Raw genomic sequence first — 24,967 nt, forward strand, 5'->3', positions numbered from 1 at the left:
TAAACTTCGAGTAGTTGACTAGTTTAATTCGGAAAGAGTTTTATTACGAAATGTATATATACCTGCAGTGTATAATATATTACGTAACTCTTAACTTACCCTACAGTACTACTTTGGAGTATATAAGCTGATAATTTCTCCAGCTTGTAAGTAGGCTAGTAAATTTGTTCATGTCTTTTTTTATCTGTAAATTCAATATTACTTATATCTACTATATATCGACTCTATCGCATAATCGAGTATGAAATGTATGCCAAAAATTTCGGGCATCCAGCAAATTGGATAAAGGTCGGAGATGATTCAAATGATCCTTAAAGAAGCTAGTAGACATGACTAGCTAGTCATGGAAGTGGAAGAAAAATCTGCCTGATTCATTGGCTAGGTTAGTTACAATAAGGCAGAAAAATAATCCAAGGAAAAAGTATTTGAAATAGAGAAATCAAATCATATAAATGCACTAAGGTACTTTTATTACAAGTATTACAGAAAACCTCCAAGAAAGAAAGCAAGAATAAAGCAAAAAAGTAGGGAAGAAAGCCAATAGAGAAGAAGAAGAAGAAGCAGAAATACAAAATTATATATAGAAAATGGTTTTGGTAAAGATATATGAAAAAGATCCTGTTATCTCCCATCATCAAAGGCTTCTATTGTATGGTCCTTGATGCTATCATATACAACAGTTTTTTTAATCATAGCATCATATTTATAAGAATCAGATGTCTCCCCCAGCAAGTATTCAGTCTCTTCTAACATGGCATCAACGTTAACCCAAGAATGCTTCTCAGTCCTTCTTAAACCGTCCAACTCTGTCACTACTTCCTTTATTGTAGGCCTATCTTCCCCTTTCACGTTAACACACCTTCTCGCAAGATTAGCTACTTCCTTCAATTGCTTCTCATTTCCTACATTCCCTAAATCTAGATTCTTCTCAAGAACTTCAAACAATCTATCTTCTTCAAAAGCAGAAAGAAAATACACTGCCAAACTTCTCAACTCTTCAGGCCTAACAAATGAAAGTGCCTTTTCCCCTGTTAGCAACTCTATTAGGACGACTCCAAAGCTATAAACATCACTTTTCTCAGTCAATTGACTAGTGTGTAAGTATTCATGATCTAAATATCCAAGAGTTCCTTGCACCATTGTGGCAACATTTGTTTGGTCTAGTGGAATCAATCTTGAAGCTCCAAAATCGGACACTTTAGCAGTGTAATTACCATCTAGTAGTATGTTTGAAGACTTGACATCTCTATGAATTATAGGCGGAGAGGCTGCAGAGTGTAGATAAGAAAGTGCTCCTGCTGTTTCTGATGCTATCTTAAGACGAGTGTCCCATGAAATTGCAGATGGCCTACTAATCTTATAATGTATGTGCTCGAAGAGTGTGCCATTGGGGACAAACTCGTAGACTAGTAAAGGAACTTCTGTCTCCAAACAACAGCCAAGGAGTTTAACCACATTTCTATGGTTTATCTGGGAAAGTACAAGCACCTCATTGATGAACTGCTCAATTTGGCTCTGGTCCACAATTTTCGACTTCTTGATTGCCACAACTCTACTATCTGATAAAAATCCTTGATAAACGGTTCCAAATCCTCCTTGGCCAATGATTAAATTCTCATCATAATTGTTGGTAGCCTTTTCTAGTTCTTCTGTGCCGAAAATTTTTGCTGTTTCAACTGAATTTTCTCGTTTGGAGAGTTGTTGAGACAAAAGTACTCCCCCATTTTTGCGAAAGAAACTTTCTCTAAGCTTGATTAGCTTCCTCTGTTTGATTATCAAATACATCCAAGAGCTAGAGACCAGCAGAACTATAAATCCTACACCACCAACTGCATTGGATCGAAAGAAACAATGTTACTAATGGACCTCAAATATTATTTGTTGGAAGCAGAGAGGTTGCCTTTAACCCATAGCGGAATGCAAATTAAATTGAACCACTGGTCCAGTGCAAATATCAAGAATTTTTTTTTTTATTTGTTGTTCGACCATTTTAGTTTTGAATCAGATTTTGAGGCCACGTACACGCGTACGTTGTTGTACATGGAATATTTGATTTTCCAGTTGTGGACTTGGGCTCCAGATCATGCTGGTAGATTGTGTTAAGATATTATATATAATAAATGGGCAATACTAGATATAAGTTTAAAGTGTTCAAATTTTATATACTTTTTTTTTTTTAAAAAAAAAAAAAATGAGTCTATCATTTCTTTAATCAAAATAGTTAAATTTAGTTCTTTCTATTGGCTTGATTAACTTTTACGATAACTTAATATTGATTTAACATGGTATTAAGATTGAATTTTATTTATAAATAAGGGTTTGACCTACATGCATGTCAAAGAGTGTTATAATGTATATAATCTAAATATTTAAATTTACTAGTTTTCACCAACTCAAAACTTTAGAAAAGTGGTGATTGAACAGGTTGGGCAATCCAGCCGCCCAAACAATGACTACGGCCGGACAAGAGGAGGGTGTGGAGGTGGGCTAAAGATTGTTGCAACCCCAACCATATTGGGACAGGGAACGGGGAAGGTATCTGTTCTAGTAAGGGTGGTTAGCAGCCTTACTTGGTAGATATAGATATGTCAATGGCATTGATTTTCATGTTCTACTTAACTGAATGAGAAAGCGTAATTCAGATCAGTCCAAATTCAAATGTTAATGCAACACCTCCTAATATAGCAAACATGCAGTATAATTACCAATGGCGATCTTGTACACTGGTCCGAGATTCAAAGCGCACCCTTCACCACCTTTTCTTCCGTCTCCACTGTGCCATTTGGGGCAAGAACATGTATAATTCCCTTCTGTGTTAATGCATCTCTTTGGCGATGTGCAATTATTGAGATTTGGATCCAGACACTCGTTAACATCTGCAGATCCAACAGTTTGACATGGAATTAAGCCCCAAGTACAAGAAAATGAAAACAAAAAACATTACAACGACCTGAAAAGGGATCAAAAGAATATATGTACGTAATAGAATAATTGAAAGTTCTTCCAAAATCTTTATATATTGAAGGATTCTACAATAATTTTTTTTTGTATGAAGCTTCTTAGATGTACGTTTGCGTGTACTTATACATACCTTTGCAACCAGTAGGGAGGTAGGGGTTCCCCTCATAACCCTCATAACAGTCGCAACGATACCCATACCCGTTTGCAGGACTATAACATGTGCTGTTCCCTCCACATATGTAATCCGACTTGTTCACAGGATTCTCACACCTTTTATCACCAATTGTCCAATCAAGAACCATCGGAAGGGTTTCATTATACTGGGGACTGGAAAGATAAGCGGAGGAGAAACTAAACTTGTCCTTTTTAACCACAAAGGCATAGCTGCATGGATTGAAGCTCCATACTTTTGTGTGATTATTGAAGCTATGTACTTCCAAACTAAAATTGCTTACTCTTTCTGGGATATCTACCTGGCAGCAACCGAATCCAGAGCATGTCCCATCCAAAACATTGCTTTTATTTTGAGTACATATCGTCATGCAGCCCATGGAGAAGTTTCCATTGTTCTGGTCACCATTAAGGAATGCATAGGTGTCACAGCCAATTGCCGTGAACACGTTTTGGGTGCTCGAAATGGTGAAAGTGGAGGAGCTTTCCAGAGAGGACAGCCAAAAGTCTACGTCCAAAGGGATGCCCGACTCACTGTAACAAATGTTGGCAGTGAACATCAAGATGTCAAGCTGGCCTTGGATGGAAATGTTCTGGACAACAAAGTCTCCCGTCATTGGTTGCTGTGATCGGCCTGCCGATTGGGTACAGTTGATGAAAAAGTCGTCATTTTGATTTAGGTAACAACCATCAGTTGTGCCAAATGGAAATGGAATGTCAACATCTCCACACCGGTCGGGGCAGTTAGGGAGGGCTAATTCATAAGTGGCTGCCACTGCAGAAGTTGCCATTTCTGATAAAATGACACCAACCCAGATCACTTGCGGAAGCAAAGTACTATAACCCATTGCCTCAACTATTTCTAAGAGAGGGATTCAATTTTACTGTGTGTTTGTGAGCAAAACTTCCTAGAGAGGATATCATGTTTTTATAGCCATATGGGGGAAGACCCATTCCATTCAGTACCAGGTATCACCTCACTTATATTGCATTAAATACAAGGCAATTAGCTAATTTGATAAGATCCAATAACTTTCTCAATTGAATATAAGGCGCACCGTTGACCTCTTTTTTTTTTTTTTTTTTTTTAAACCTAACCCATATATAAGAATAAATATTAACATAACAGTGAAAATTAAGGCGCCCCTTTAATTATTAATTTGCACCCTTTCATTTTATACCTTCCATTGAAATTTCTTCTTTTTTTTTTAAAGGACCTACCATTTAAATCAAACATTAATAATGTAACACATCTAATTAACAGTAAGCTCATGTCTTTACAAAAAAAATGTAAATTAATTAAAAAATATGGGTAGACGTTTAAAAGATTTTCAAAGTTTTTGGAGTTCTTTACCAAAATATTAATTGTATTAATTGACATCGTTTATAGATATTTCCATCACTGTATTAATTAACACCATTTACATCCTAGCTGCATAGTGCATATATATATATATATATATATCGAAATTACACGAGATGGTAGATCAGTAATCTAAACTAGGTAATTAATGTGTAATCAATATTGGATGATTGCTGGGGAGTCTCATCCACTCCATGCGTGTGCGTAGTACTCGGCGTGCTTTTATATATATGTATTTATATATAGTATGCGTGTTCCTGGCTAGCGTTCTTGGTAAATGAAAATATAATAATAATGTCACGTATAGTTGTGACTTATTACATAAATATCACGCAATGGTTAAAAAAAATTATTTTTTTATATAAATCGCATATTTATTTATTTTTTAAGAGTGGTGTTATTCTGCCTCTCATATTTGTCCGCTGCAAATTTCTACTAGGTCAAAATCATGTTTTCATTTTTTTTAATTTTTTTATTCATATTTTTTTATCATTTTAAAGTTTTTTAAAAAAATATAAAAAAAATTAGAAATACATTAATAGTCATTTCCTTAAGTATTAAATAAATAAAAAAATTAAAATATATAAAGTGTCAAATTAATATTATTTTTTTAAAGCAATTAGAAAATATCGTGAAATATATATCTTTACACGAAGAAAAAATCTACACAATCTCCTAATATTTACGTAACCTCCACACACTATACTTTTTTTTAATTTTAATTTTTTTTATTTTATCAAATATTTAATATATAAATAATGAATAGAAGAATTGAATTAATTTAAAAAGAATAAACTCAAAAAGATATTAAGAAAAATTTAAAAATTTAAAATATTGTGATGAGTAGAAGTTGAGAAAGTTATCTAGTATTGCTCTTATGGTCAGAAAGAACCCTTCAGAATTTAAAATTTAAGTTCCTTTTTTTTCTTTTCTTTTTTTAATTTTCAGAAAGAACCTTTCAAAACTTATAGTCAGAGTCTATTATTAATGAAAATAATTGCATTACAAGATGTGACATCCATCTTAAATAATTTACTTCAGGCAGGCCGGTACTGGGAAATTTGTTGGTAGAACATTCTTTCATTTGGATAGCTGCGCAAATCTACGTTGAAGATTAAAGTTGTATTTGGTTGTTAAATTTAATTTAATTTATTTAAAATTAATTATTAATGCCATTCACTATTTTTTTATTTTTTAATAAAAATATTAAATTTATTTTAACTTACTTCATACATTTTAATTTAAAAACTTAAACTCATTTTAATAAAATTTATAAAATATTATTATTCACAATTCATCTCAACATCTAAATATAGGCTAAGTCAAAGTCAATAGGGAGGGAGGTTTCACAGCTATTTTCATATCCCGATTACATGTTTCTAACCTCTTAAATTTTAAGAAATATGAGTTTTATATGCAATTCGGTGGATTCTTCATCGTACTACATTTCCTCCAAAATTAGTTGGATTCTACATGGAATATTTGTAGAAACTTTTCAAGAAAATTTGTGTTTGGATATTGAATTGAGTTGAATTGAGAGTTGAAAATTGAATAAAATATTGTTCGAATATTATTTTTTAATATTATTATTATTTTGAGATTTGAAAAAGTTGAATTATTTGTTATATTTTGTGTGAAAATTTGAGAAAGTTGTAATCATGAGATGAGATGAGTTGAAATGAGTTTGAGATTCAAACTAACCTAAATCCGGTTTAGGTGTGAATATAATAGAAATTCTCTCATTTTCAATCAATGTAGGATCTCAACACCACATATATACCTTTATGAAATGGGGTATCACAATCTCTACCCTTAAATTTACAATGTCCTCGTTAGGCCAACCCATCTTAGGTGACATGGTTTAAGTCTCACACTTCTGGTAGGGATAGACTGATACTATTTGTGCCACATCTAGCCAAAATGACTAGTCAATGATACAATTAAATCGCTATTAATTGGAATCATTATAAAGAACAAGAACTTCTCATTCTCAAATAATGTGGGATCTCATACACTAACTATTTTTATCATATAGGGTATCATAGTTTGTCCTCTGTCCCCTTTGTCAATACTGCCATCATGACCAGTGGAGATAGCTACACAACACGCACAGCTGCCCCACATGACTAATGTAGCACTCCAATGGAAGATCCAAACCACATGACCTATACTAAAAAATGACTAATTAATTATAAAATTAAAGTCTCATTAGAACATTATAAAGAGCAAGAATTTCTCATTTCCTAGCAATGTAGAATCTTATACACCACCTATCTTTATCTTTATCATATGTGGTATCATAATCTACCCTTCTTAAATTCTCGACATCATCGTTAGGCCAGTCTATCGTAGGTGATACAACTCAAGTCTCACATTTCTAGTTTGAATAGGCTCTGATATCATTTGGAGGGCCCCAATAGAAAACCTAAACTATATGGTCTATACTCCAAAAGAACTAGTCAATGATACAATTGGAGTTCCATTAGAATCTTATAAAGAGTAAGAAGAGCAAAAACTTCTCATTCCTAAATAACGTGGGATTTCATACACTACATACTCTTATATTTATCATATGGGATATCACAACTAATTTTTTGTTGCATTGCCCTGTCACCAAATCCAGCCAACCATTACCACGAGATTGGTTAGACACTCTCTTTTTACTCACTGTTATGTTAAGACAGTAGTTGACTTATAGTGTCAAGTGACTAGACAGCTCTAAAAATTTTGTAGGGTTTGATTGTGATGTTGGTGTGGTTAATGGTGTTGGTTCGGTTGATGGGTGGTAAGTTCACGTAGTGAGGTCGTTTAATAGCGTATCTCTAACGGAAATGAAGAATTATTTGTTGAGTTATTTGCTAAACTTGGGCTGAAATGAAAACAAAGAGTTTTTGGTGTGAAAGTCTCTGGAAGTCGAAAACTTAGGGTTCATGTTTATAGACTGTGGGGATGGATCAGAGTTCAGTTGGAGTATAGTATATCGGGCGTGCTTTTATGGTTAGTTTGATGTTATGAGCAACTAATACAGCAGTGATGATTTTTTGTCTAGATTGTAACACTGCTGCTGATGTAACGATCAGTTTAAAATTGCTAGGGATGGAAAATGGATAATATTATTAGGCCTAAAATAGTATTAATGGGCTAATATTTTGGAAAACCCGATTGAACTTATTGGATAGTTCTTAATAGGTTACAGGCCCAAAATCTTATTTTGGTTGATTAGTAGTTTTTGCTAGGCCAATTAATTGGATTGAATCCCATTTAATATTTATGGATCAAGTGGACCCTTATTAATTGGTATTAGGTCCAAGAATTTATTTAAGATCCCAAACCATTTGTTAGACGAGTTGGATTATTTTTCAATTTAAGATCCGTCTTGCTAAATGACTTAGCCAATGAAATTATAGGCAAGCCCTAGATTTTAGTTAGACCCATCAGAGCGGCCCAATACTTTTGTTAAGCCCAAAGTGACTCTTGAAAGTCCACACATAGGCCTATGGACTAACCAAGGAACCCATATGGAAGGCCCAAGACTTGAGCCCAAATATCTTAAATGGATCCTACTCGTTTACCCCAATGCACAGACCCGTTTGCCAAGAACCATGACCGAGTTGCAAAGAAAACGCTACCCGACTACTATATATACCCACACTGTGAGCCCCATGCACCTGAAACGCGTCTTCATCACGAAACTAAGGTTGTAACACCATAGCCTCAAGTCATGACCTAAGCACCTCCATGCCCATAGCCTCCAAACATCGCACAACACCACCATCATATTAGCCAAGCATCCACGTTGCCAACACATACGCCACACGCAAAACGGGCAGCCCTCGTACATAGACAACCTCTATCCACCTTAGGCAACCCTCCTCCACCAGAAGGCACCGTATACTCCTCACTATTTATGTACCACCAAGCTCTCCAGTCTCCTCCGTTGGCCTCTCACCCTCCTCGTGACCACCTCAATGTCACGTACAACCTCAGTTTCTACAACCCAAGACACCAACCCCTTCACATCGACTCCCTCATGGTCATGGCAACGCACTTGTTTGCACCACAATTCTGGCTCTTCTATTAGACGAGTTAGGCAATTGGCTAAGGCCTTAATGGAATAAGGCCCCCTATAAAAAAAATATATATATATAAAGTAGAATTTTTTAAAAAAAATATATACCCAATAAAAAACTTTAATTAACTCAATGAGAATGAGAATCAGAATATAAATGAGATTAAATAGATATTATATCATTATTAAACTATCACATATAATAATTATTTTACCTATTCTTCTTATAAGAATACACTTCTATTTTGTCATTATTAGTTTAATATATAATTAATGTGAAAATTCTAAATAGTAAAATTTAATTTTTCAGTGTTCATAAAAGGTTTTTGTATAATCTTTTGAAGAGGCAAGGTCAAATGTGTAAGTTGTTTATAGAACTTTATTGACAATAATAATTATAATTGTGTCGAAGAGTTTAAAGTACTTGTAAAACTAAATTTGATAAAATTCTCTCTAAATCAAAAATTTTCTAATGAAGATTAAGTCAGTTATTAATTGAAAATGTGGTATAAAATCTTAATCAATAATTTTAGTTTACAAAATGATATGAATTATTTTTAAATAAACATATAATATAAAAATAAAAATTAATTTTTTAAAAAAAAACCTCACTCAAAATTTTAGGCTTAAGCCACGGAATGTATTGAGCCGACCCTGCCACCATTAACCCTTAACATAGTCCAGTGCAGAAAGAGCAGCCGTTGTGACCCAAGCCACCACTGCACGTCCAAACAACCCCTGTTTTAGCAGCCTGAAAAAAGAGCTTCCTAAACTATTATAACTAAGTGCCGGGTGGCATAAGTGAATTTGGATGATTTTAAACCATATTTAGTAGTGTTGTGTTTAATTTCTTTGGAATAATTTTTGCCCGGATACGTATGGAGGCTATTTGATTGCTTATAGCTACAATGTGGAATCCTGAAAAACTGCCAATCATTGGTCTCATCGATCAGCGTCATGTGCTTCTAAAACATTAGTTTGCAAAGGAATTTTCCAAAGCTTGGACCAAGGATTCGCAAGAAATGAAAGGTGCATTGTTTTGATTATTCAAATGGACCAGAGATTTCTCTCCAAAGGAAGAATTTCCAATTGCGCCATTATGGTTACGTTTGTCGTTACTTCCTTTTGAATTTTTGTCTGATATCAGAAATTAATTGCTCGGCCTTTGGGAAAATTTGTAGAAATAGATTTAGCTACATTGACACATGCTCATCCAAGCTATGCTCGCATGTGTTGAAATGGATCTATCAAAAGTGAAGGAAGCCTTCATTTGGATAGTTTATAATCTTAGTTATGGTTTCTGGCTACGAGTATTATATGAATCTTCTAGGCCTGAAGATTTTATTCTCTTAAGAATTATTTTGAAACTCTCATGGATCAGTTGAATATTAATGCTCTGCTAGTAGATGAAAATTTTGAAATGCAAGATTCTCTTTCTGATAAAGAAACATTTTCAAGCTCGAGTTTTATTTCATTTTCGTTTCTCTGCAGAGTGGATGAGCATGATAGAGCATTATTTCAAAGAACCAAATTTTTTTTATTTGTTTAAATGGAACACAAGGGTTTCTTCAGCTCGAGAAGGGGATTAAGATAGGGAGATCCCCTTTCTTCACTACTTTTTGTTTTGAGTGAAGAACCTTTGAGTAGGGGGCTTGTCTCAAATGCTCCATGATGGAGTTATTCTTCCTTTTAAAGTACCAAAAAGGTTGTGTTTCTATCTCACATTTACTAGTTGCACATGATATACTAGTTCTCACAAATGGGTCAAGAACTAGTAGTCTTGTCAAATTACTCAAGATTTGGTAGGCTATGAAAAAGCATCAGGAGAATTAATCAATCCACAAAAGAGCTCATTTTTGGTGCACAATTCTGTTTCACATTCCAGAAAAGTAGTTATAGTTATAGTAACTTAATTTAGGGAGGGTTAATTCCATTTCAGATACTTAGAGGCCCCCATTTCAAGAATCTCACTATTGCAATATTGGGGCCTATATTACAAAAAATAAAAGAGAAGGTAGCAAGTTCGAATCATTAGGGGGAAGATTGGTTTTGGGTATCTTGTGTAAATATTTGTAAGCCCATAGAAGAAGGTGGTCTTGTGTTAAGAAGTTTGCAAGATGCATGTCTTCAATACTCTATTGAAAATTGCTTGGAAAATCATAAATTCTATACCTTTATTGATTGAGTTCATCCACCAATAGTATGCTAAAAACTTAATTGGTCCTTATGAATACCCTCTACAAAATTCTCATTCTTCTTTAGAGAAATCCGTGTATTCCCATTTGCTTTTCATTATGGAACATAGCACTTGGATAATTTGTGAATGTGCTTTTAATTTCTGGTTTGAAAACTGGGAAAGGGATGGTTCATTGCCTGGAAGAGGGTTTATTGTTAGTAAACTTGAACTAACGATTAAAGACATCATATGGCCCACAAACTGGACCTAATATCAATCTCATTTCTCAGCTGGGCGGAAACCAATTGAAGGAAGTTGTTTCGGAGTTCAAAGTTCATATAAATGACAAAGGATTTGAAAGTCTCGATGCCATCCTCTCTAGTAAATTTTTTGTCAAGTCTGCTTGAAAATTAAGTAGAAGTCCATCTCATACTTTTTCCTCCTTCTGCTTGTAAGAAATTAGACCAAAGAGAAGGTTCTTCTATTCACTCAATGAATTATTACAATACAGCTTTGCTGTATATATATACAAGTATCACTCTAAGTAAGGAAATTACAAGGTATTCAAACTAAGAAGATTACAATAAACAAAAGAAGGAAAGTGTACAAACATAACTAGGAAAGAATAAAAAAAGGAAATAATAAACTAAATCAATTGCTGTCAACTAACAGACTGATCATCGTGATCTGTCTTTCCAAGAATGTAGACTGTTGTCAATGCCATTAGTTAAGGCATTAGTTAAGGCTCCATTGCCTTCATTGTCCAGCTGTATATGGCCTTGAGTGAGGCCATTAGTCAAGCCTCCATCTGAGGCTGAAGATACTCTAGATACTTTAACATCCCCCTGCAAGCTGATGGGTGAAGCTGTCACTTTCAGCTTGTCTCTTAATAACAAGAATCGAGCTGAGGTGAGTCCTTTAGTAAAAATGTCTGCAACTTGATCAATGGTTGAAAGGTATCTAGTGGTGATATCTTTGTTGACAACCTTTTCTTTGATGAAGTGATAATCCACTTCTATGTGCTTTGTTCTTGCATGGAAAATGGGATTGGTTGCCAAAGACAATGCCCCTAAATTGTCACACCAGAGGGTAGGGGCAGTAGTGATAGGTACCCTGAGCTCTTGAAGAAGTATTCGAATCTAGTATAGTTCAGCAGTAGTGAGTGCAAGTGATCTATACTCAGCTTCTGTGCTGGATTTGCTTACCACAGTTTGCTTCTTTGCACTCCAGCTGATGAGACATGGCCTAAGGTATATGGCATAGCCTATTGTAGACCTCCTATCATCTGGGTTCCCTGCCCAATCTGAGTCACTATAAGCATTGAGTGTGAGAGATCCTTTAGTGAACATGAGACCATGATTAAGTGAGCCTTTGAGATATCTCAAAACTCTTTTAGCTGCTGTCCAGTGTGCAGATGTGGGGTTGTGCATGAATTGACACAGCTGATTGACTGAGAAACTGATGTCTGGTCTTGTTAAAGTGAGGTATTGTAATGCCCCAACAAGCTGCCTATACTCAGTAGCATTCTCCAAGGGATCCCCATGCTGTTGTGACAGTTGAGAGCCTGCTGGAAGGGGTGTTTTTGCAGGTTTAGCTTCTTGCATCTTGAACCGAGAGAGTAGGTCTAGTGTGTACTTGGACTGTGATAGCAGCATGCCATTGGGCATATATTGGGCATGAATACCAAGAAAGAAGTTGAGGGAGCCAAGGTCTTTCATAGCAAAGTGTTGCTTGAGACAGTGAACCAATTTTGTCATAGCTGGAACATTGTTGCCTGTAAGAATGATGTCATCTACATAGATCAGTAGAAACAAGTGAATGTTAGATTGATGAAAGACAAACAATGAGTAGTCCACTTTGGATTCTTGAAAACCGAGAGCAAGGAGAGTGTTTGCAAGCTTGTTAAACCAGGTTCGAGGGGCCTGTTTTAGTCCATAAATGGATTTTTGCAGCTTGCAAACATGGTGAGGATATCTTTGATCCACAAAACCAGATGGCTGTTCCATGTAGACTTCTTCTTCAAGTGTGCCATGGAGGAAAGCATTGGAAACATCAAGCTGTCTCAAGGGCCAATTGAAATGGACAGCAATAGCCAAGATGGTTCTAATAGTTGACACTTTAACCACTGGACTGAATGTCTCAGTGTAATTAATTCCATCTCTTTGTTCATACCCCTTAGCTACTAGTCTAGCTTTGAACCTATCAAAAGAACCATCAGCCTTTTGCTTGACTTTGAAAACCACTTATTATGAATAACATTCTTGTGAGAGGGTCTTGGGCATAAGGTCCAGGTTTGGTTGGTTAAAAGAGCCTCAAATTCTTCTTTCATGGCCTTTGTCCAGTGGGGTGATTTAATAGCTTGGGAAAAAAAATGAGGTGTGGTTGGCAATGAAATATCTGAAGCTAGTGTATGCAATGCCATGAGAGGATGTTTAGTGGCTGTGTAAACTATGTAATCTGAGAAGCTTTTGGGTTTCCTAGAACCATCCATAGACCTAGTTGTCATAGGATGTATAGGCACTACTGTGGGTTCAGGAGGAGGTACAGCAGTGGCTGTTGTGTCCTCTGCTTGAGATGGCTCAGGTATGGAAGAGACTGCTGGCTCTTCTTCTTGTGATGGTTCTGGAAGGGAGATGTTGGATATATGATTCTGTGATGAAGCTAAATTATGTGCAGCAGTGGCAGCATTTTCAGAAGCTGAAATTTGTGTTGATGCAGTGTGGTGTAAAGGTAAATTAACATCATTAAAGTGCAAAGGACTAACCTGTTGAGGAGGCTCTCTTGCAGTAGACACAGGTAGAGATGGTTTCCAATCCTGGGCAGGAAAAGACTGCTCATCAGACGCCACATTTCTGCTTATTAAAATTTTCCCTGTCAAGGGGTCAAGGCACCTATACCCTCTATAATTTGAGCAGTAACCCAAGAAGATGCATTTCTTGGATCTGTACATGAGCTTGTGAGTGTTATAAGGCTTGAGAAAGGGATAACAGGCACAACCAAAGACTTTAAGAAAAGAGTAATCAGGGGCCTTGTTGAGTAGCTTGAAGTAGGGACAACTATTGTTCAGCACAAGACTGAGAAGTCTGTTTATGAGGTACACTGAGGTGTTAAAAGCATCAACCCAGTATGTATTTGGAAGTTTAGACTGAGCAAGGAGGGAAAGTCTCATCTCAACTATGTGCCTATGTTTTCTTTCTGCAAGACCATTCTGTTGAGCAGTGTAAGGGCATGATATACGATGGGTTATGCCATTAGAAAGGAGGAATTCTTTGAACTGGTTGGAGAGAAATTCACCTCCACCATCAGATTGAAAGGCCTTTATTTTTCTTGACAACAAATTTTCTGCTAAACATTTGAACTTGACAAAACATTCAAAGGTTTCACACTTGGTTTTAAGAGGATAGATCCAAGTGAATCTAGAGAAGTTATCAATAAATGCAACATAGTATTTGAAACCATTGGTAGAAATAACAGGAGAGGTCCATAAGTCAGAATGTATTATTTCCAATGGTTCCAATGTTACATTAGCAGATTCTGAGAAAGGAAGAGTTTTTGCCTTGGCCAATTGAGAAGCCTCACACATGACAACATTTTTATTGGACTCAATGACAGGAATATGAGCATATTCTTTGATTTTATTCAAGATAGGAGAAGATGGATGTCCTAGTCTACGATGCCAAAGAGTGGCATTGGCTGAAATTCCAAGAAAACTTGTAAATTTCTTGACTTTATTGGTTGCCTTGGAGAGTTGAATAGGATAGAGCCCATCTTTACTTTGCCCTTGCATAAGAGTCTGCCCTGTGAGGTTGTCCTTCACAAAGAAATGACTGTTAGTTAGCTTAAACCAACACTTGTTATCAGCACAAAATTTTTGAATGGAAATTAGATTTGCTGCTGCATTTGGACAGTGCAAAATGTTATTGAGCTTAAAAGGTTTGTGGGAATGAAAGAAAGTTGATGAGCCAATGTTTAGAATGGGTAAACCTGAACCATTGCCCACAGCCACTTCTTCATCACCCTTGAATGGCTCTTGAAGTGTGAGATTGTCCAAAGCAGCAGTAACATGGTTGTTAGCACCACTGTCAGCAAACCAAGGTTGCTCATCAGATTCAGCATTTGTAGTGTTCATCCTGGCAGCCATTGCAGCCAACTGAGAGGGAGGATGCCTTCCTTGATATGAATAGTTCATTCTGTGATAACAGTCCAATGCTTGGTGTCCTAACTTCCCACAAATTTGACAAGATCCTCTCTGAGAGTTGAATTGATTTGTCTCAGTTTTAGGTCTCTGTCCTTCAGATTTCTTGTAGGGAAAGGTGTGCCTTTGCTGTCCCTGCCCAGTGTTCTTCCCTTTGTAATTAGAAGATTTAGGCTTTTGAGTGTAGAGGGCAAAATTTCCTGACTCATTGGTCTGTTGGTTGTGTTGATTTCCTAGAAGGATCTCATGGTTAAGCAACTCAGCTTGAAAGTATTCAAAAGACATGACTGACTCTCTAGTGGCAAAATGAAAGGAAGTGATAAATGCAGTATAGTTTGGGTTGAGGCCACTCAAAATATAGGAGATCAAGTCATCATCATCAACTGCTTTTCCAGCTGCTGTGAGTTGGTCAGCTAGAATCTTGGCTTGACCAAGGTATTGAGTGCAGGTTTGTGAGCCTTGACTTAAGGACTGAAGCTGTCGCTTCAAATGGCCACTCTGAACCTGGATTGTGAGGCAAATCTTGTTGCCAAAGAGTTCCACACTAGCCTAGAAGTATGTAGGCCATAGACAGATGATAACACACTGTCAGACAGGGTGGTATTAAACCAACTAAGAAGGTATTGATCCTTCTTTTGCCATAACAGAAAATTGGGATTGACTTCAGTTGTCAAATTCCCTGATTCATTAGAGAGAAATTTTGGTGGGCATGGCTCAGTGCCATCCACAATGCCCATTAAATCATGGCTGCACAACATAGGTAGGAACTGTGATACCCAGTTTAGATAGTTGTTACTATCTAGTTTGATAGAGATAAAGTGAGTGATACTAGGTAGAGAGAGAGTGGAAGACTGACCAGAAATCGACATAGTAACTAGAAACAAGAAACAGAGAAAGGTGTTAACCCCAGAGGGGCTCTGATACCATGTAAGAAATTAGACCAAAGAGAAGGTTCTTCTATTCACTCAATGAATTATTACAATACAGCTTTGCTGTATATATATACAAGTATCACTCTAAGTAAGGAAATTACAAGGTATTCAAACTAAGAAGATTACAATAAACAAAAGAAGGAAAGTGTACAAACATAACTAGGAAAGAATAAAAAAAGGAAATAATAAACTAAATCAATTGCTGTCAACTAACAGACTGATCATCGTGATCTGTCTTTCCAAGAATGTAGACTGCTGTCAATGCCATTAGTTAAGGCATTAGTTAAGGCTCCATTGCCTTCATTGTCCAGCTGTATATGGCCTTGAGTGAGGTCATTAGTCAAGCCTCCATCTGAGGCTGAAGATACTCTAGATACTTTAACACTGCTTGTGTTTGGAACCATGTCTTGCCTCCAAAAATATCGATCTATTTTTGGGTGGAAGCTTTATCATAACGCATCAATGCCAATTGATGAGCAGGTTATAATTACGATAACAATTGGAGTCTTGGATATTTTCAATCGTATATGGTTCTCTTTGGGGACTTTCCATTTGACTAATCATTTTGAGTAAAAAGTAAATTCACAAATTGACATGATTTTATCTGATATGTTATATCTATTTTTCACTAAAAATAAATTTACAATCTAACGTACCAGTTACCACATCAAGTGCATGTTTGAGATTGCAGTGAGAAATATAACTTATAGCTTATAACTTAAGTAATAAGTTCTATTATTAAAAAATTATTTACTGTTTGATAATCATATGTTTAAAACACTTTTAAACATGTTATATTTGTTTAAAAACAAATTAAAAAAGTGTTTTATGAGGTAGAAATTACGATTATTTAAATTTTCAAAAATTATGACAATATCCTAAAAAGTTTAAAAGTTGTAATTATCTTAAAGTTGTATGAGTATTTTTGTCGATTGATAGTCTTTTTAAATTTTGAATTATGTTCTGCATTATCTAGAAAAACATATTTGAGGACAAGCATCAAAATGATATTTTTCCTTAAACGTACTTTTTAGCTTATTTGATATTAAAAGTGATTAACATGTAACGCTCAAACAACCTATTTTTTCGTTTAAAGAGTTTCTAAAGTTATTTAAGCATTTATTAAGACTCTTACGGCAATCCCAAATAGATTTCAAGTCATATAATTAGTTTGTAAATTTACATTCGTGAAATTTCTTTATAACAAAATCATGTCTCTTTGAATAATCAGTTCACCAAAAAGAGGGAGGGCGCTCGTATGAAATACTGTTCATGTACATTCTTCAATTTCTTCTACTCGTAATGTACGACAAGAAAAATTGTAACCTTTTATCGTGCATTCTTCAATTTATCGTAACTTTATGGGGAGAAAAATCTACCAAAACCTTTGGCTAGATTAGAGAAAAAATTACACAAACAGAATAATGTAAGACAAGAAAAATTGGAACATAATAGTGCTGAAAAATAGCTGATTTCTAGTAGTACAAAAAAAAAAAAACAGATCAGATTAAGAATAGATCAGAAGAAGAAAAAAAAAACTCGACCTTTCCCGTGTAGGGGATGGCCTCACAGTGGCTCAGCTGGGCTAAGCAACAGCTATTTGGAGAGGGAGAATCATACATTCATATTTAAAGAAGCAAAAACGAAAAAAAAAAAAAAAAAAAAAACAGATCAGAAGAAGAAGATTTTAAGAAAAAATCCACCTTTCCCGTGAAGTGGATGGCCTCACACACACACACACACACACAAAGAGGTCGTTTACTTTCACTGGAATGCTTTAAAAATGGTAAATATCATCTTTTGGTCGAAGACAAAAGGTAGGAAAAAAGTATGGACATATTATTCAGATCTACACCATCCAAAATAAGCAAAAACACATCGAACAAAAATAAAGAAAAATACATATATATATATATATATATATATACACACAAACGGGATTGCTCGAAAATTTTATGAGTTCCGAAAACATATAAATATAGAGGGAAACGAGTAATCATCCACGAAAACAAAAGGTAAAATTTTTAACTTTTCTCAGGAACCAAACATATTCATTCAGAGAGAGAGAGGGAGGGAGAGAGAGTACCAGATGAACGGACTGATTTTTAATCCCATCGAGACTGATGGCCTTCTCGCCAGCCATGTTGGAAAGCAGGCAAGACTATAGCCTAAGGTAAGAAGAAACCAAATCGGATCATAAACCCCTTAAACGAGTTAAATAGATCAAATTTATAGTATAAAATACACGGTGGAAGAACTACAAGCACTTCGTCAGAAGTGAAAAAGAAGACAGAAAATTAAATGGGAGAGAGAGAGAGAGAGTAGATGCCGACGGTGTGATCGGGAGGGATGAGAAATCTAGAGAGAGAGAGAGGCAATGTTGAGCCGAAAACAATGGAGATACTGAACTTCCTTCCGTGAGATAGAAAGAGAGAGAGACGGGGTTGTGTGAGTTTCTTTAACTTTCTAAGCACAATCTGTGTGTTGTGCTTTTCCTGTGTGAGAGGGAACGGTGGATGCAGATACTGAACTTCCTTCCGTGAGATAGAAAGAGAGAGAGAGAGAGAGAGGGTTGCGGGAGTTTATTTAACTTTCTAAGCACAATCCGTGTGTTGTGCTTTTCCTGTGTGAGAGGGAACAGTGGATGCAGCTCTATGTTGTGTCTTCTCGGTTGGAGTGGACGGCCAGGATGTGATTGGAGAGTAGTGACGCGGATTGTGAAAAATAAAATAAAAAATAAAATAAATATAATATATAAATAAAAAATATTTATCACTATTATATATACATAAAAAATAAAATCACTATAATATATAATAAATAAAAAATAAAATTACTATAATATTTATCACTATTAAATATAAATAAAAAAATAAAAAATAAAATCACAATAATATATAAATAAAAAATAAAATCACTATAATATTTATCACTATTAAATATAAATAAATAAAATAAAATCATTATAATATATAAATAAAAATTAAAATCACTATAATATATAAATTAAAATTAAAATTACTATAATATATAAATAAAAAATAAAATCACTATAATAAAATAACTATAATATATAAATAAAAAATAAAATCACTATTATATATAAATAAAAAATAAAATCACTAAAATATATAAATAAAAAATAAAATCACTATAATATATAATAAATAATAAATAAAATTACTATAATATTTATCACTATTAAATTTAAATAAAAAATTAAATCATTATAATATATAAATAAAAAATTAAATCACTATAATATATAAATAAAAAATAAAATCATTATAATATTTATCTCTATTATATATAAATAAAAAATAAAAACACTAAAATATATAAATAAAACTAAAATCACTATTATATATAAATAAAAAATAAAATACTATAATATTTATCACTATTATATATAAATTAAAAATAGAATCACTATAATATATAAATAAAAAATAACATTACTATAATATTTATCACTATTATATATATATGTATATATAAAATCATTATAATATTTATCACTATTATATATAAATTAAAAATAAAATCATTATAATATTTATCATTATTATATATAAATTAAAAATAAAATCATTATAATATTTATCATTATTATATATAAAAGGAAAATAAAATCACTACAATATTTATTAATATTAAAAAATCACTATAATCAAATCATTATAATATTTATTATTAAAAATCAAATCACTATAATATTTATGGGACCCACACATTTTTCAACTACCTACTCAAAAGTTAACAACTCAACATACTTCACACATCCAAACAACTTAAAATACTCTTAATGGGACCCACAAACTCACTCCAATCTCTACTCATAACTATTCACAAACATTCTCAACACTTCTTAACACTTTTCAACACCCAAACGTACCCTTAACCTACGAATTTTTTTAGTTTTAAAAATTTTAGGATAAATTATATATATATATATAAATATTCCAACCAATTAAAATAAATAAAAAAAATCTTATAAAATAATTATCTCAATTACAATCAATCCCATTCTTCCTGAGGCAGCTACAATGAAGAAATGGTAATTCTCAAAAAATAAATATTACATATTAGTGCATTTATATTATAGTTAATTATGCGATTTATGTAATTTATCTACATATTTCATTTCCTTATATTATTCTTCATTCCTGTACTTTAAGGGCGGATGATAATGATTTGATCATCAAAAGTATCATTGCAAGAAACCTAACATACCCATCTGCCCCTCTGTCATCTGTTGGTATCCGAGAAATTGTGAAGAACTGCGATATTGCAGAGTTGATGAAGGGTCTGCAACCCATGGAGGTAAATATTATTTTATTAGTAATAAATTCAAATATTTACACAAACATTCATTCTAAAAATTGATTATGATTTAATGTAGAAACTCAAAATCTGGATAGAGGCCAAGATAAAAGTTATTGACTTGGACCAAATCTTTTATTACATGTCATGTGTTGGCTGTAATAAAGGAACTGGATATAAATATAATGAAAGCTTCGTTTGTATATATTGCAAAAATCAAGGGGTCTGCAAACCACGGTATGATACCCCACCCAGGAATATGGGGGCATAAATCTCTCATTGCATGGAAATGCAGAATCTACTAAATAATAATAACATGAAAAATATTAAAAAAACCATTAATAATGTTTGTTTCAAACATTATGAAATACCGTTCGTCCAGAAATTAATTAATATATAATATTACTTACTCTCAGGAGGTCATGGAAAATTAATCCCTAGATGACTCAACACATCTATAAATATGCAAGCATCATGGACGTGCAGTACCCTCCCACCCAGCATATATGAATGTGAATTTCATATAGAAATCACAAGTTGTCAGCACATTTTGACTAACTCAACGATTCTGAGATAGATACGTGTTAGTTGCCTCCGCAGGCACCCATGTGCTGATATAAGTTCCGTCAATTGCACCATAACATTTCTACAAGAGAAATGATACTTGCAGTCGTGAGTGTGTAAGTGTCGTACAGTCGCTTTGAAAAAAGTAAATTAATATGAGATCCACATAAAAAAATTAATTTTTTAATAATAGATTTCACTCTTTTTCAAATCGACTGCACGACATTTACGCATTTTACGATTATACGTAACATTACACTTTCTACAATCATATAATAAAATTGTGAGTTCTCATTCGCATAACGGAGCCATGACAACAGTAATCTACCAACAGAGAAAAATATTACACTAATTGTTTACATGTCATGACAGCAATCTAACATGTCTAGATTAGTGACAATCGTACAGAAATAGAATCTAAACAAGTACATTTGAAACAGAGAAACCAGACAACATTATATGCAAGACAACGCATGGAAAACTTATGAAAACAACATTCTATGCAACATGGTATCCCGAGAAAAGATATATGAAGACACTCCTGTCATCTCCCACCATCAAAGGCTACCATCGTATGGTCCTTCATGCTATCATATACAACACTACTTTTAATAGCAACATCATATGTATAAGAACCGGATGTCTCCCCCAGCAAGTACTCATTCTCTTCTGAATTGGAACCAACGTTAACCCAAGAATGCTTGTCAATCTCTCTTAAACCATCCAGTTCAGCGGCTACTTCCTTCATGGTAGGCCTATCTTCTCCTTTCAATTTGATGCACCTCCTTGCAAGATTAGCCACTTCCTTCAGCTGCTTCTCATTTCTTTCAGTCCCTAGATTCTGCTCAAGAACTTCAAATAGTCTATCCTCTTTAATAGTAGAAAGAAAATACATAGCTAGACTTCTTTCTTCCTCCGGCCTATCAAATGAAAGCGCCTTTTCTCCGGTTAGTAACTCTATCAGGATGATGCCAAAGCTATAAACATCACTTTTCACAGTCAATTGGCTGGTTTGCAAATATTCAGGGTCCAAGTATCCAAGAGTTCCTTGTACCAACGTAGCCACTTCTATTTGGTCTAATGGAATCAATCTTGAAGCTCCAAAATCAGACACTTTAGCTGTGTAATTACCATCTAGTAATATGTTTGAAGACTTGACATCTCTATGAATTATTGGTGGAGAGGCTGCAGAGTGCAGATAAGATAATGCCTCTGCTGTTTCTGCAGCAATCTTAAGACGAGTCTCCCATGAAATTGGTGATGGTCTATTTTTATGATGGATGTGCTCGAAAAGCGTGCCATTGGAGATGAACTCATAGACTAGTAAAGGGACTTCTGTCTCCATACAACAACCAAGGAGTTTAACAACATTTATATGGTTAATCTGAGAAAGTACAAGCACCTCGTTGATGAACTGTTCAATTTGGCTCTTATCCACAAGTTTGGCCTTCTTGATTGCCACATCTCTTTTATCGGATAAAACACCTTTATAAACTGTCCCAAACCCTCCTTCACCAATGATTGAATTCTCATGATAATTGTTGGTAGCCTTTTTTAGCTCTTCTGCGCTAAAGATTTTGGCTATTTGAACTGAATTTTCTTGTCCGGAGAGTTGTTGACTTAAAATCACACCACCATTTTGGCGAAAGAATCTTTCTCTAAGCTTGATTAGCTTTCTTTGCTTGATTATCAAATACATCCAAGAGCTAGAGACCAGAAGCACTATAAAGCCTACACCACTAGCTGCAATGGAAAGAAACAGAGTATTATTAATTATGAGCCTCAAGCCATTGTGCATAATTCACAAACATCTGCACATTCCAAAAACATATTTAACCAACACCTCCCAATATTACAATAAACTTTGTATGCTTACCAATGGCAGTCTTGTTCACTAGTCCGAGGTTCAAAGTGCACGATTCACCATCTTTTCTTCCGTCCCCACTGTGCCACTTGGGGCAAGAACATGTATAATTCCCTTCTGTGTTAATGCATCTCTTTGGTGATGTGCAATTATTGAGATTTGGGTTCAGGCACTCATTAACATCTGCAGATCGAACAGTTTGACATGGAATTAAGCCAAGTTAAAGAAAATGAAACCAAAACATGTTCTCAAAATGAAAAATTTAGTCATTAAGATTTTGATTTTGAGAAGCTTCTTAGACGTGGGTAGTAAGCAAGTACCTTTGCAGGCACGTGGGAGGTAGGGGTTGCCCTCGTAACCCTTCTTGCACTGGCAACGGTAACCATAGCCGTTTTCAGGATCATCACATGTGCTGTTCCCTCCACATTTGTAATCAGACTTGAGCTGAGCATACTTACACCTTTCCTTACCGATTGTCCAATCAAGTACCATCGGAATGGTTATATTAATTTGGAGACTGGAAATATAAACGGAGGAGAAATTGAAGAGTTTTTTCTTAACAACGAAAGCATAGCTGCAGGGATTGAAGTTCAATACTTTTGTGTGATTATAGAAGCTATTTACTTCCAAAGTCATCTTGCTCACTCTTCGCGGGATGTCTACCTGGCAACAACCAATTCCAGAGCAAGTCTCATTCAAAACATTCCTTTGATTCTGGCAAATGGACATGCAGCCCATGGAAAAGTTTCCATTGTTCTGCTTACCATGAAGGTATGCATATGTATCGCAGCCAACAGCAACGAACACGTTTTGGGTGCTAGAAATCGTGTAAGTGGAGGAGCTTTGCAGAGAGGACCACCAAATGTTTGTCGAACGCATGCCCGATTCATTGTAACAAATGCTGGTAGTGAACATCAAGATGTCAAGGTGGCCTTCTAAGGAAATGTTCTGGACAACAAGGTTTCCCATCATTGGTTGGTGTCGGCCTGCCGATTGGGTACAGTTGATGAAAAAGTCGTCATTTTGATTTAGGTAACAACCATGAGCTATGCCGAATGGAAATGGAATTTCAACATCTCCACACCGGTTGGGGCAGTTAGGGAGGGCTGATCCATTAGGTTCTGCTGCTGCAAGTGTTGCAGTTGCCATTCCAGATAATAATATTACGCCTCCCCATATGACTTGCACAAGCAGCCTATTATAAGCACCCATAATTGCCACCACTACTATTTCTAAGAGAGGGATTCAAGTTTACTATTGTGTCTTTGGCCTGTAAAACTTGCTGTAGATGATCGATTTTTATAGGGATATGGGAGGATCAAGAACATTATTCCATGCACCAGGTATGAACATGACCTACATATATTCCAGTACTGGCTGCACAAAGTCTCTGTCGTCTACATCTAGCCAAGTCGTATACGGCAGCTTTGATAAGGCCCAAGAAAGACTCTATCAAGTGGCAATTAACCATTAAGATTGTACCAGGTGGCATCATTTTCATTCGATCTGTACCATTCACTCAAATCATATCAAAGAGCTAGGACACAGGATAGTATACTATCACACTCGGAAAAGTTAGAAGAATGTCTCTAATACTATTGTATTTTCGTTCCAACAATTAATTATTTGAATTTGGTTAAAATCCCATAAATGCTGAGTAACAACGCAAAACCCACAACATTCTAAATAGAAAGAGACCCAAGAAAAGGTAATCGAGCAGAAACAAACTTCTAATTAACAAGTATACGAATAACAATACGTTATTAATAAAATTAAAGTACGTTCACGATCTTCTTTATAATAATATATGAATAACGACATTAAAGTTCTCAGAGTTTGCAATATTGTTGTTCAAAATAAACTAGGGTTCATTTTCCTCATGGTGAAGGAAAAAGTTCTCGAGTTTCATTTTCCTTATTGAAACTAAAGTGTAGAATGACTAAGGTTGAAAAGATTAAAAAGTTGTTGGGTTTCAAGCATAATTTTGTGGTGGACAGTAAAAGATTCCGTGGGGATCTTGCTTTTATGTGGAAGGATGATATAAATACTAGAGTAGATTAATCTTACACCCAAAACCATATTTCTTAATTAATAGTTCATCACTCTGTTTGTGGGTCCCATTGATATGAGTTTGCATGTTTAGATGTATGAACTATGAAATATGTTGAGTTATTGAATTTTGAATAGGAAGTTGAAAAAAGTGTGAGTCTCATCAATGATTAATTTTATTAATAATGATGGTAAAATGATGATTTTATTTATATGTTGTAGTGATAAACACAATTATTATGAGAAATGATTCCCAATACCTTTAAATATGCCCGCATGGGGTGGAGAGTTGTACCAATG

The 24,967-nt window shown here is 34.7% G+C and overlaps 1 protein-coding gene across 1 annotated transcript; it reads right to left on the reverse strand.

The window, feature by feature from the left end:
• Positions 1 to 621: 621 nt before the first annotated feature.
• On the reverse strand, positions 622 to 23,966 carry LOC108980353. Its single transcript, XM_035691103.1, has 7 exons — positions 22,939 to 23,966; positions 22,631 to 22,801; positions 21,374 to 22,497; positions 4,609 to 4,627; positions 3,092 to 3,907; positions 2,706 to 2,876; positions 622 to 1,829 (listed from the first exon to the last, which is right to left on the reverse strand). Exons 1-7 carry the CDS (start codon positions 23,828 to 23,830, stop codon positions 622 to 624), a joined length of 4,401 nt encoding a protein of 1,466 aa, XP_035546996.1. The 5' UTR covers positions 23,831 to 23,966.
• Between the last annotated feature and the right edge of the window lie 1,001 nt (positions 23,967 to 24,967).

This window comes from Juglans regia, chromosome 6 (genome assembly GCF_001411555.2).
Source record: "Juglans regia cultivar Chandler chromosome 6, Walnut 2.0, whole genome shotgun sequence".
Classification (NCBI taxonomy): domain Eukaryota; kingdom Viridiplantae; phylum Streptophyta; class Magnoliopsida; order Fagales; family Juglandaceae; genus Juglans; species Juglans regia.

Excerpts from the sequence above, each read along its gene's own strand:
- LOC108980353 (XM_035691103.1), bottom strand. The coding sequence starts at position 23,830 with ATGGGTGCTTATAATAGGCTGCTTGTGCAAGTCATATGGGGAGGCGTA. Across the intron at positions 22,498-22,630 it reads AGTGAACAAGACTGCCATTG|CTAGTGGTGTAGGCTTTATA; the intron begins GTAAGCATACAA and ends TTTCCATTGCAG. Across the intron at positions 2,877-3,091 it reads CCTCCCTACTGGTTGCAAAG|ATGTTAACGAGTGTCTGGAT; the intron begins GTATGTATAAGT and ends TTGGATCTGCAG.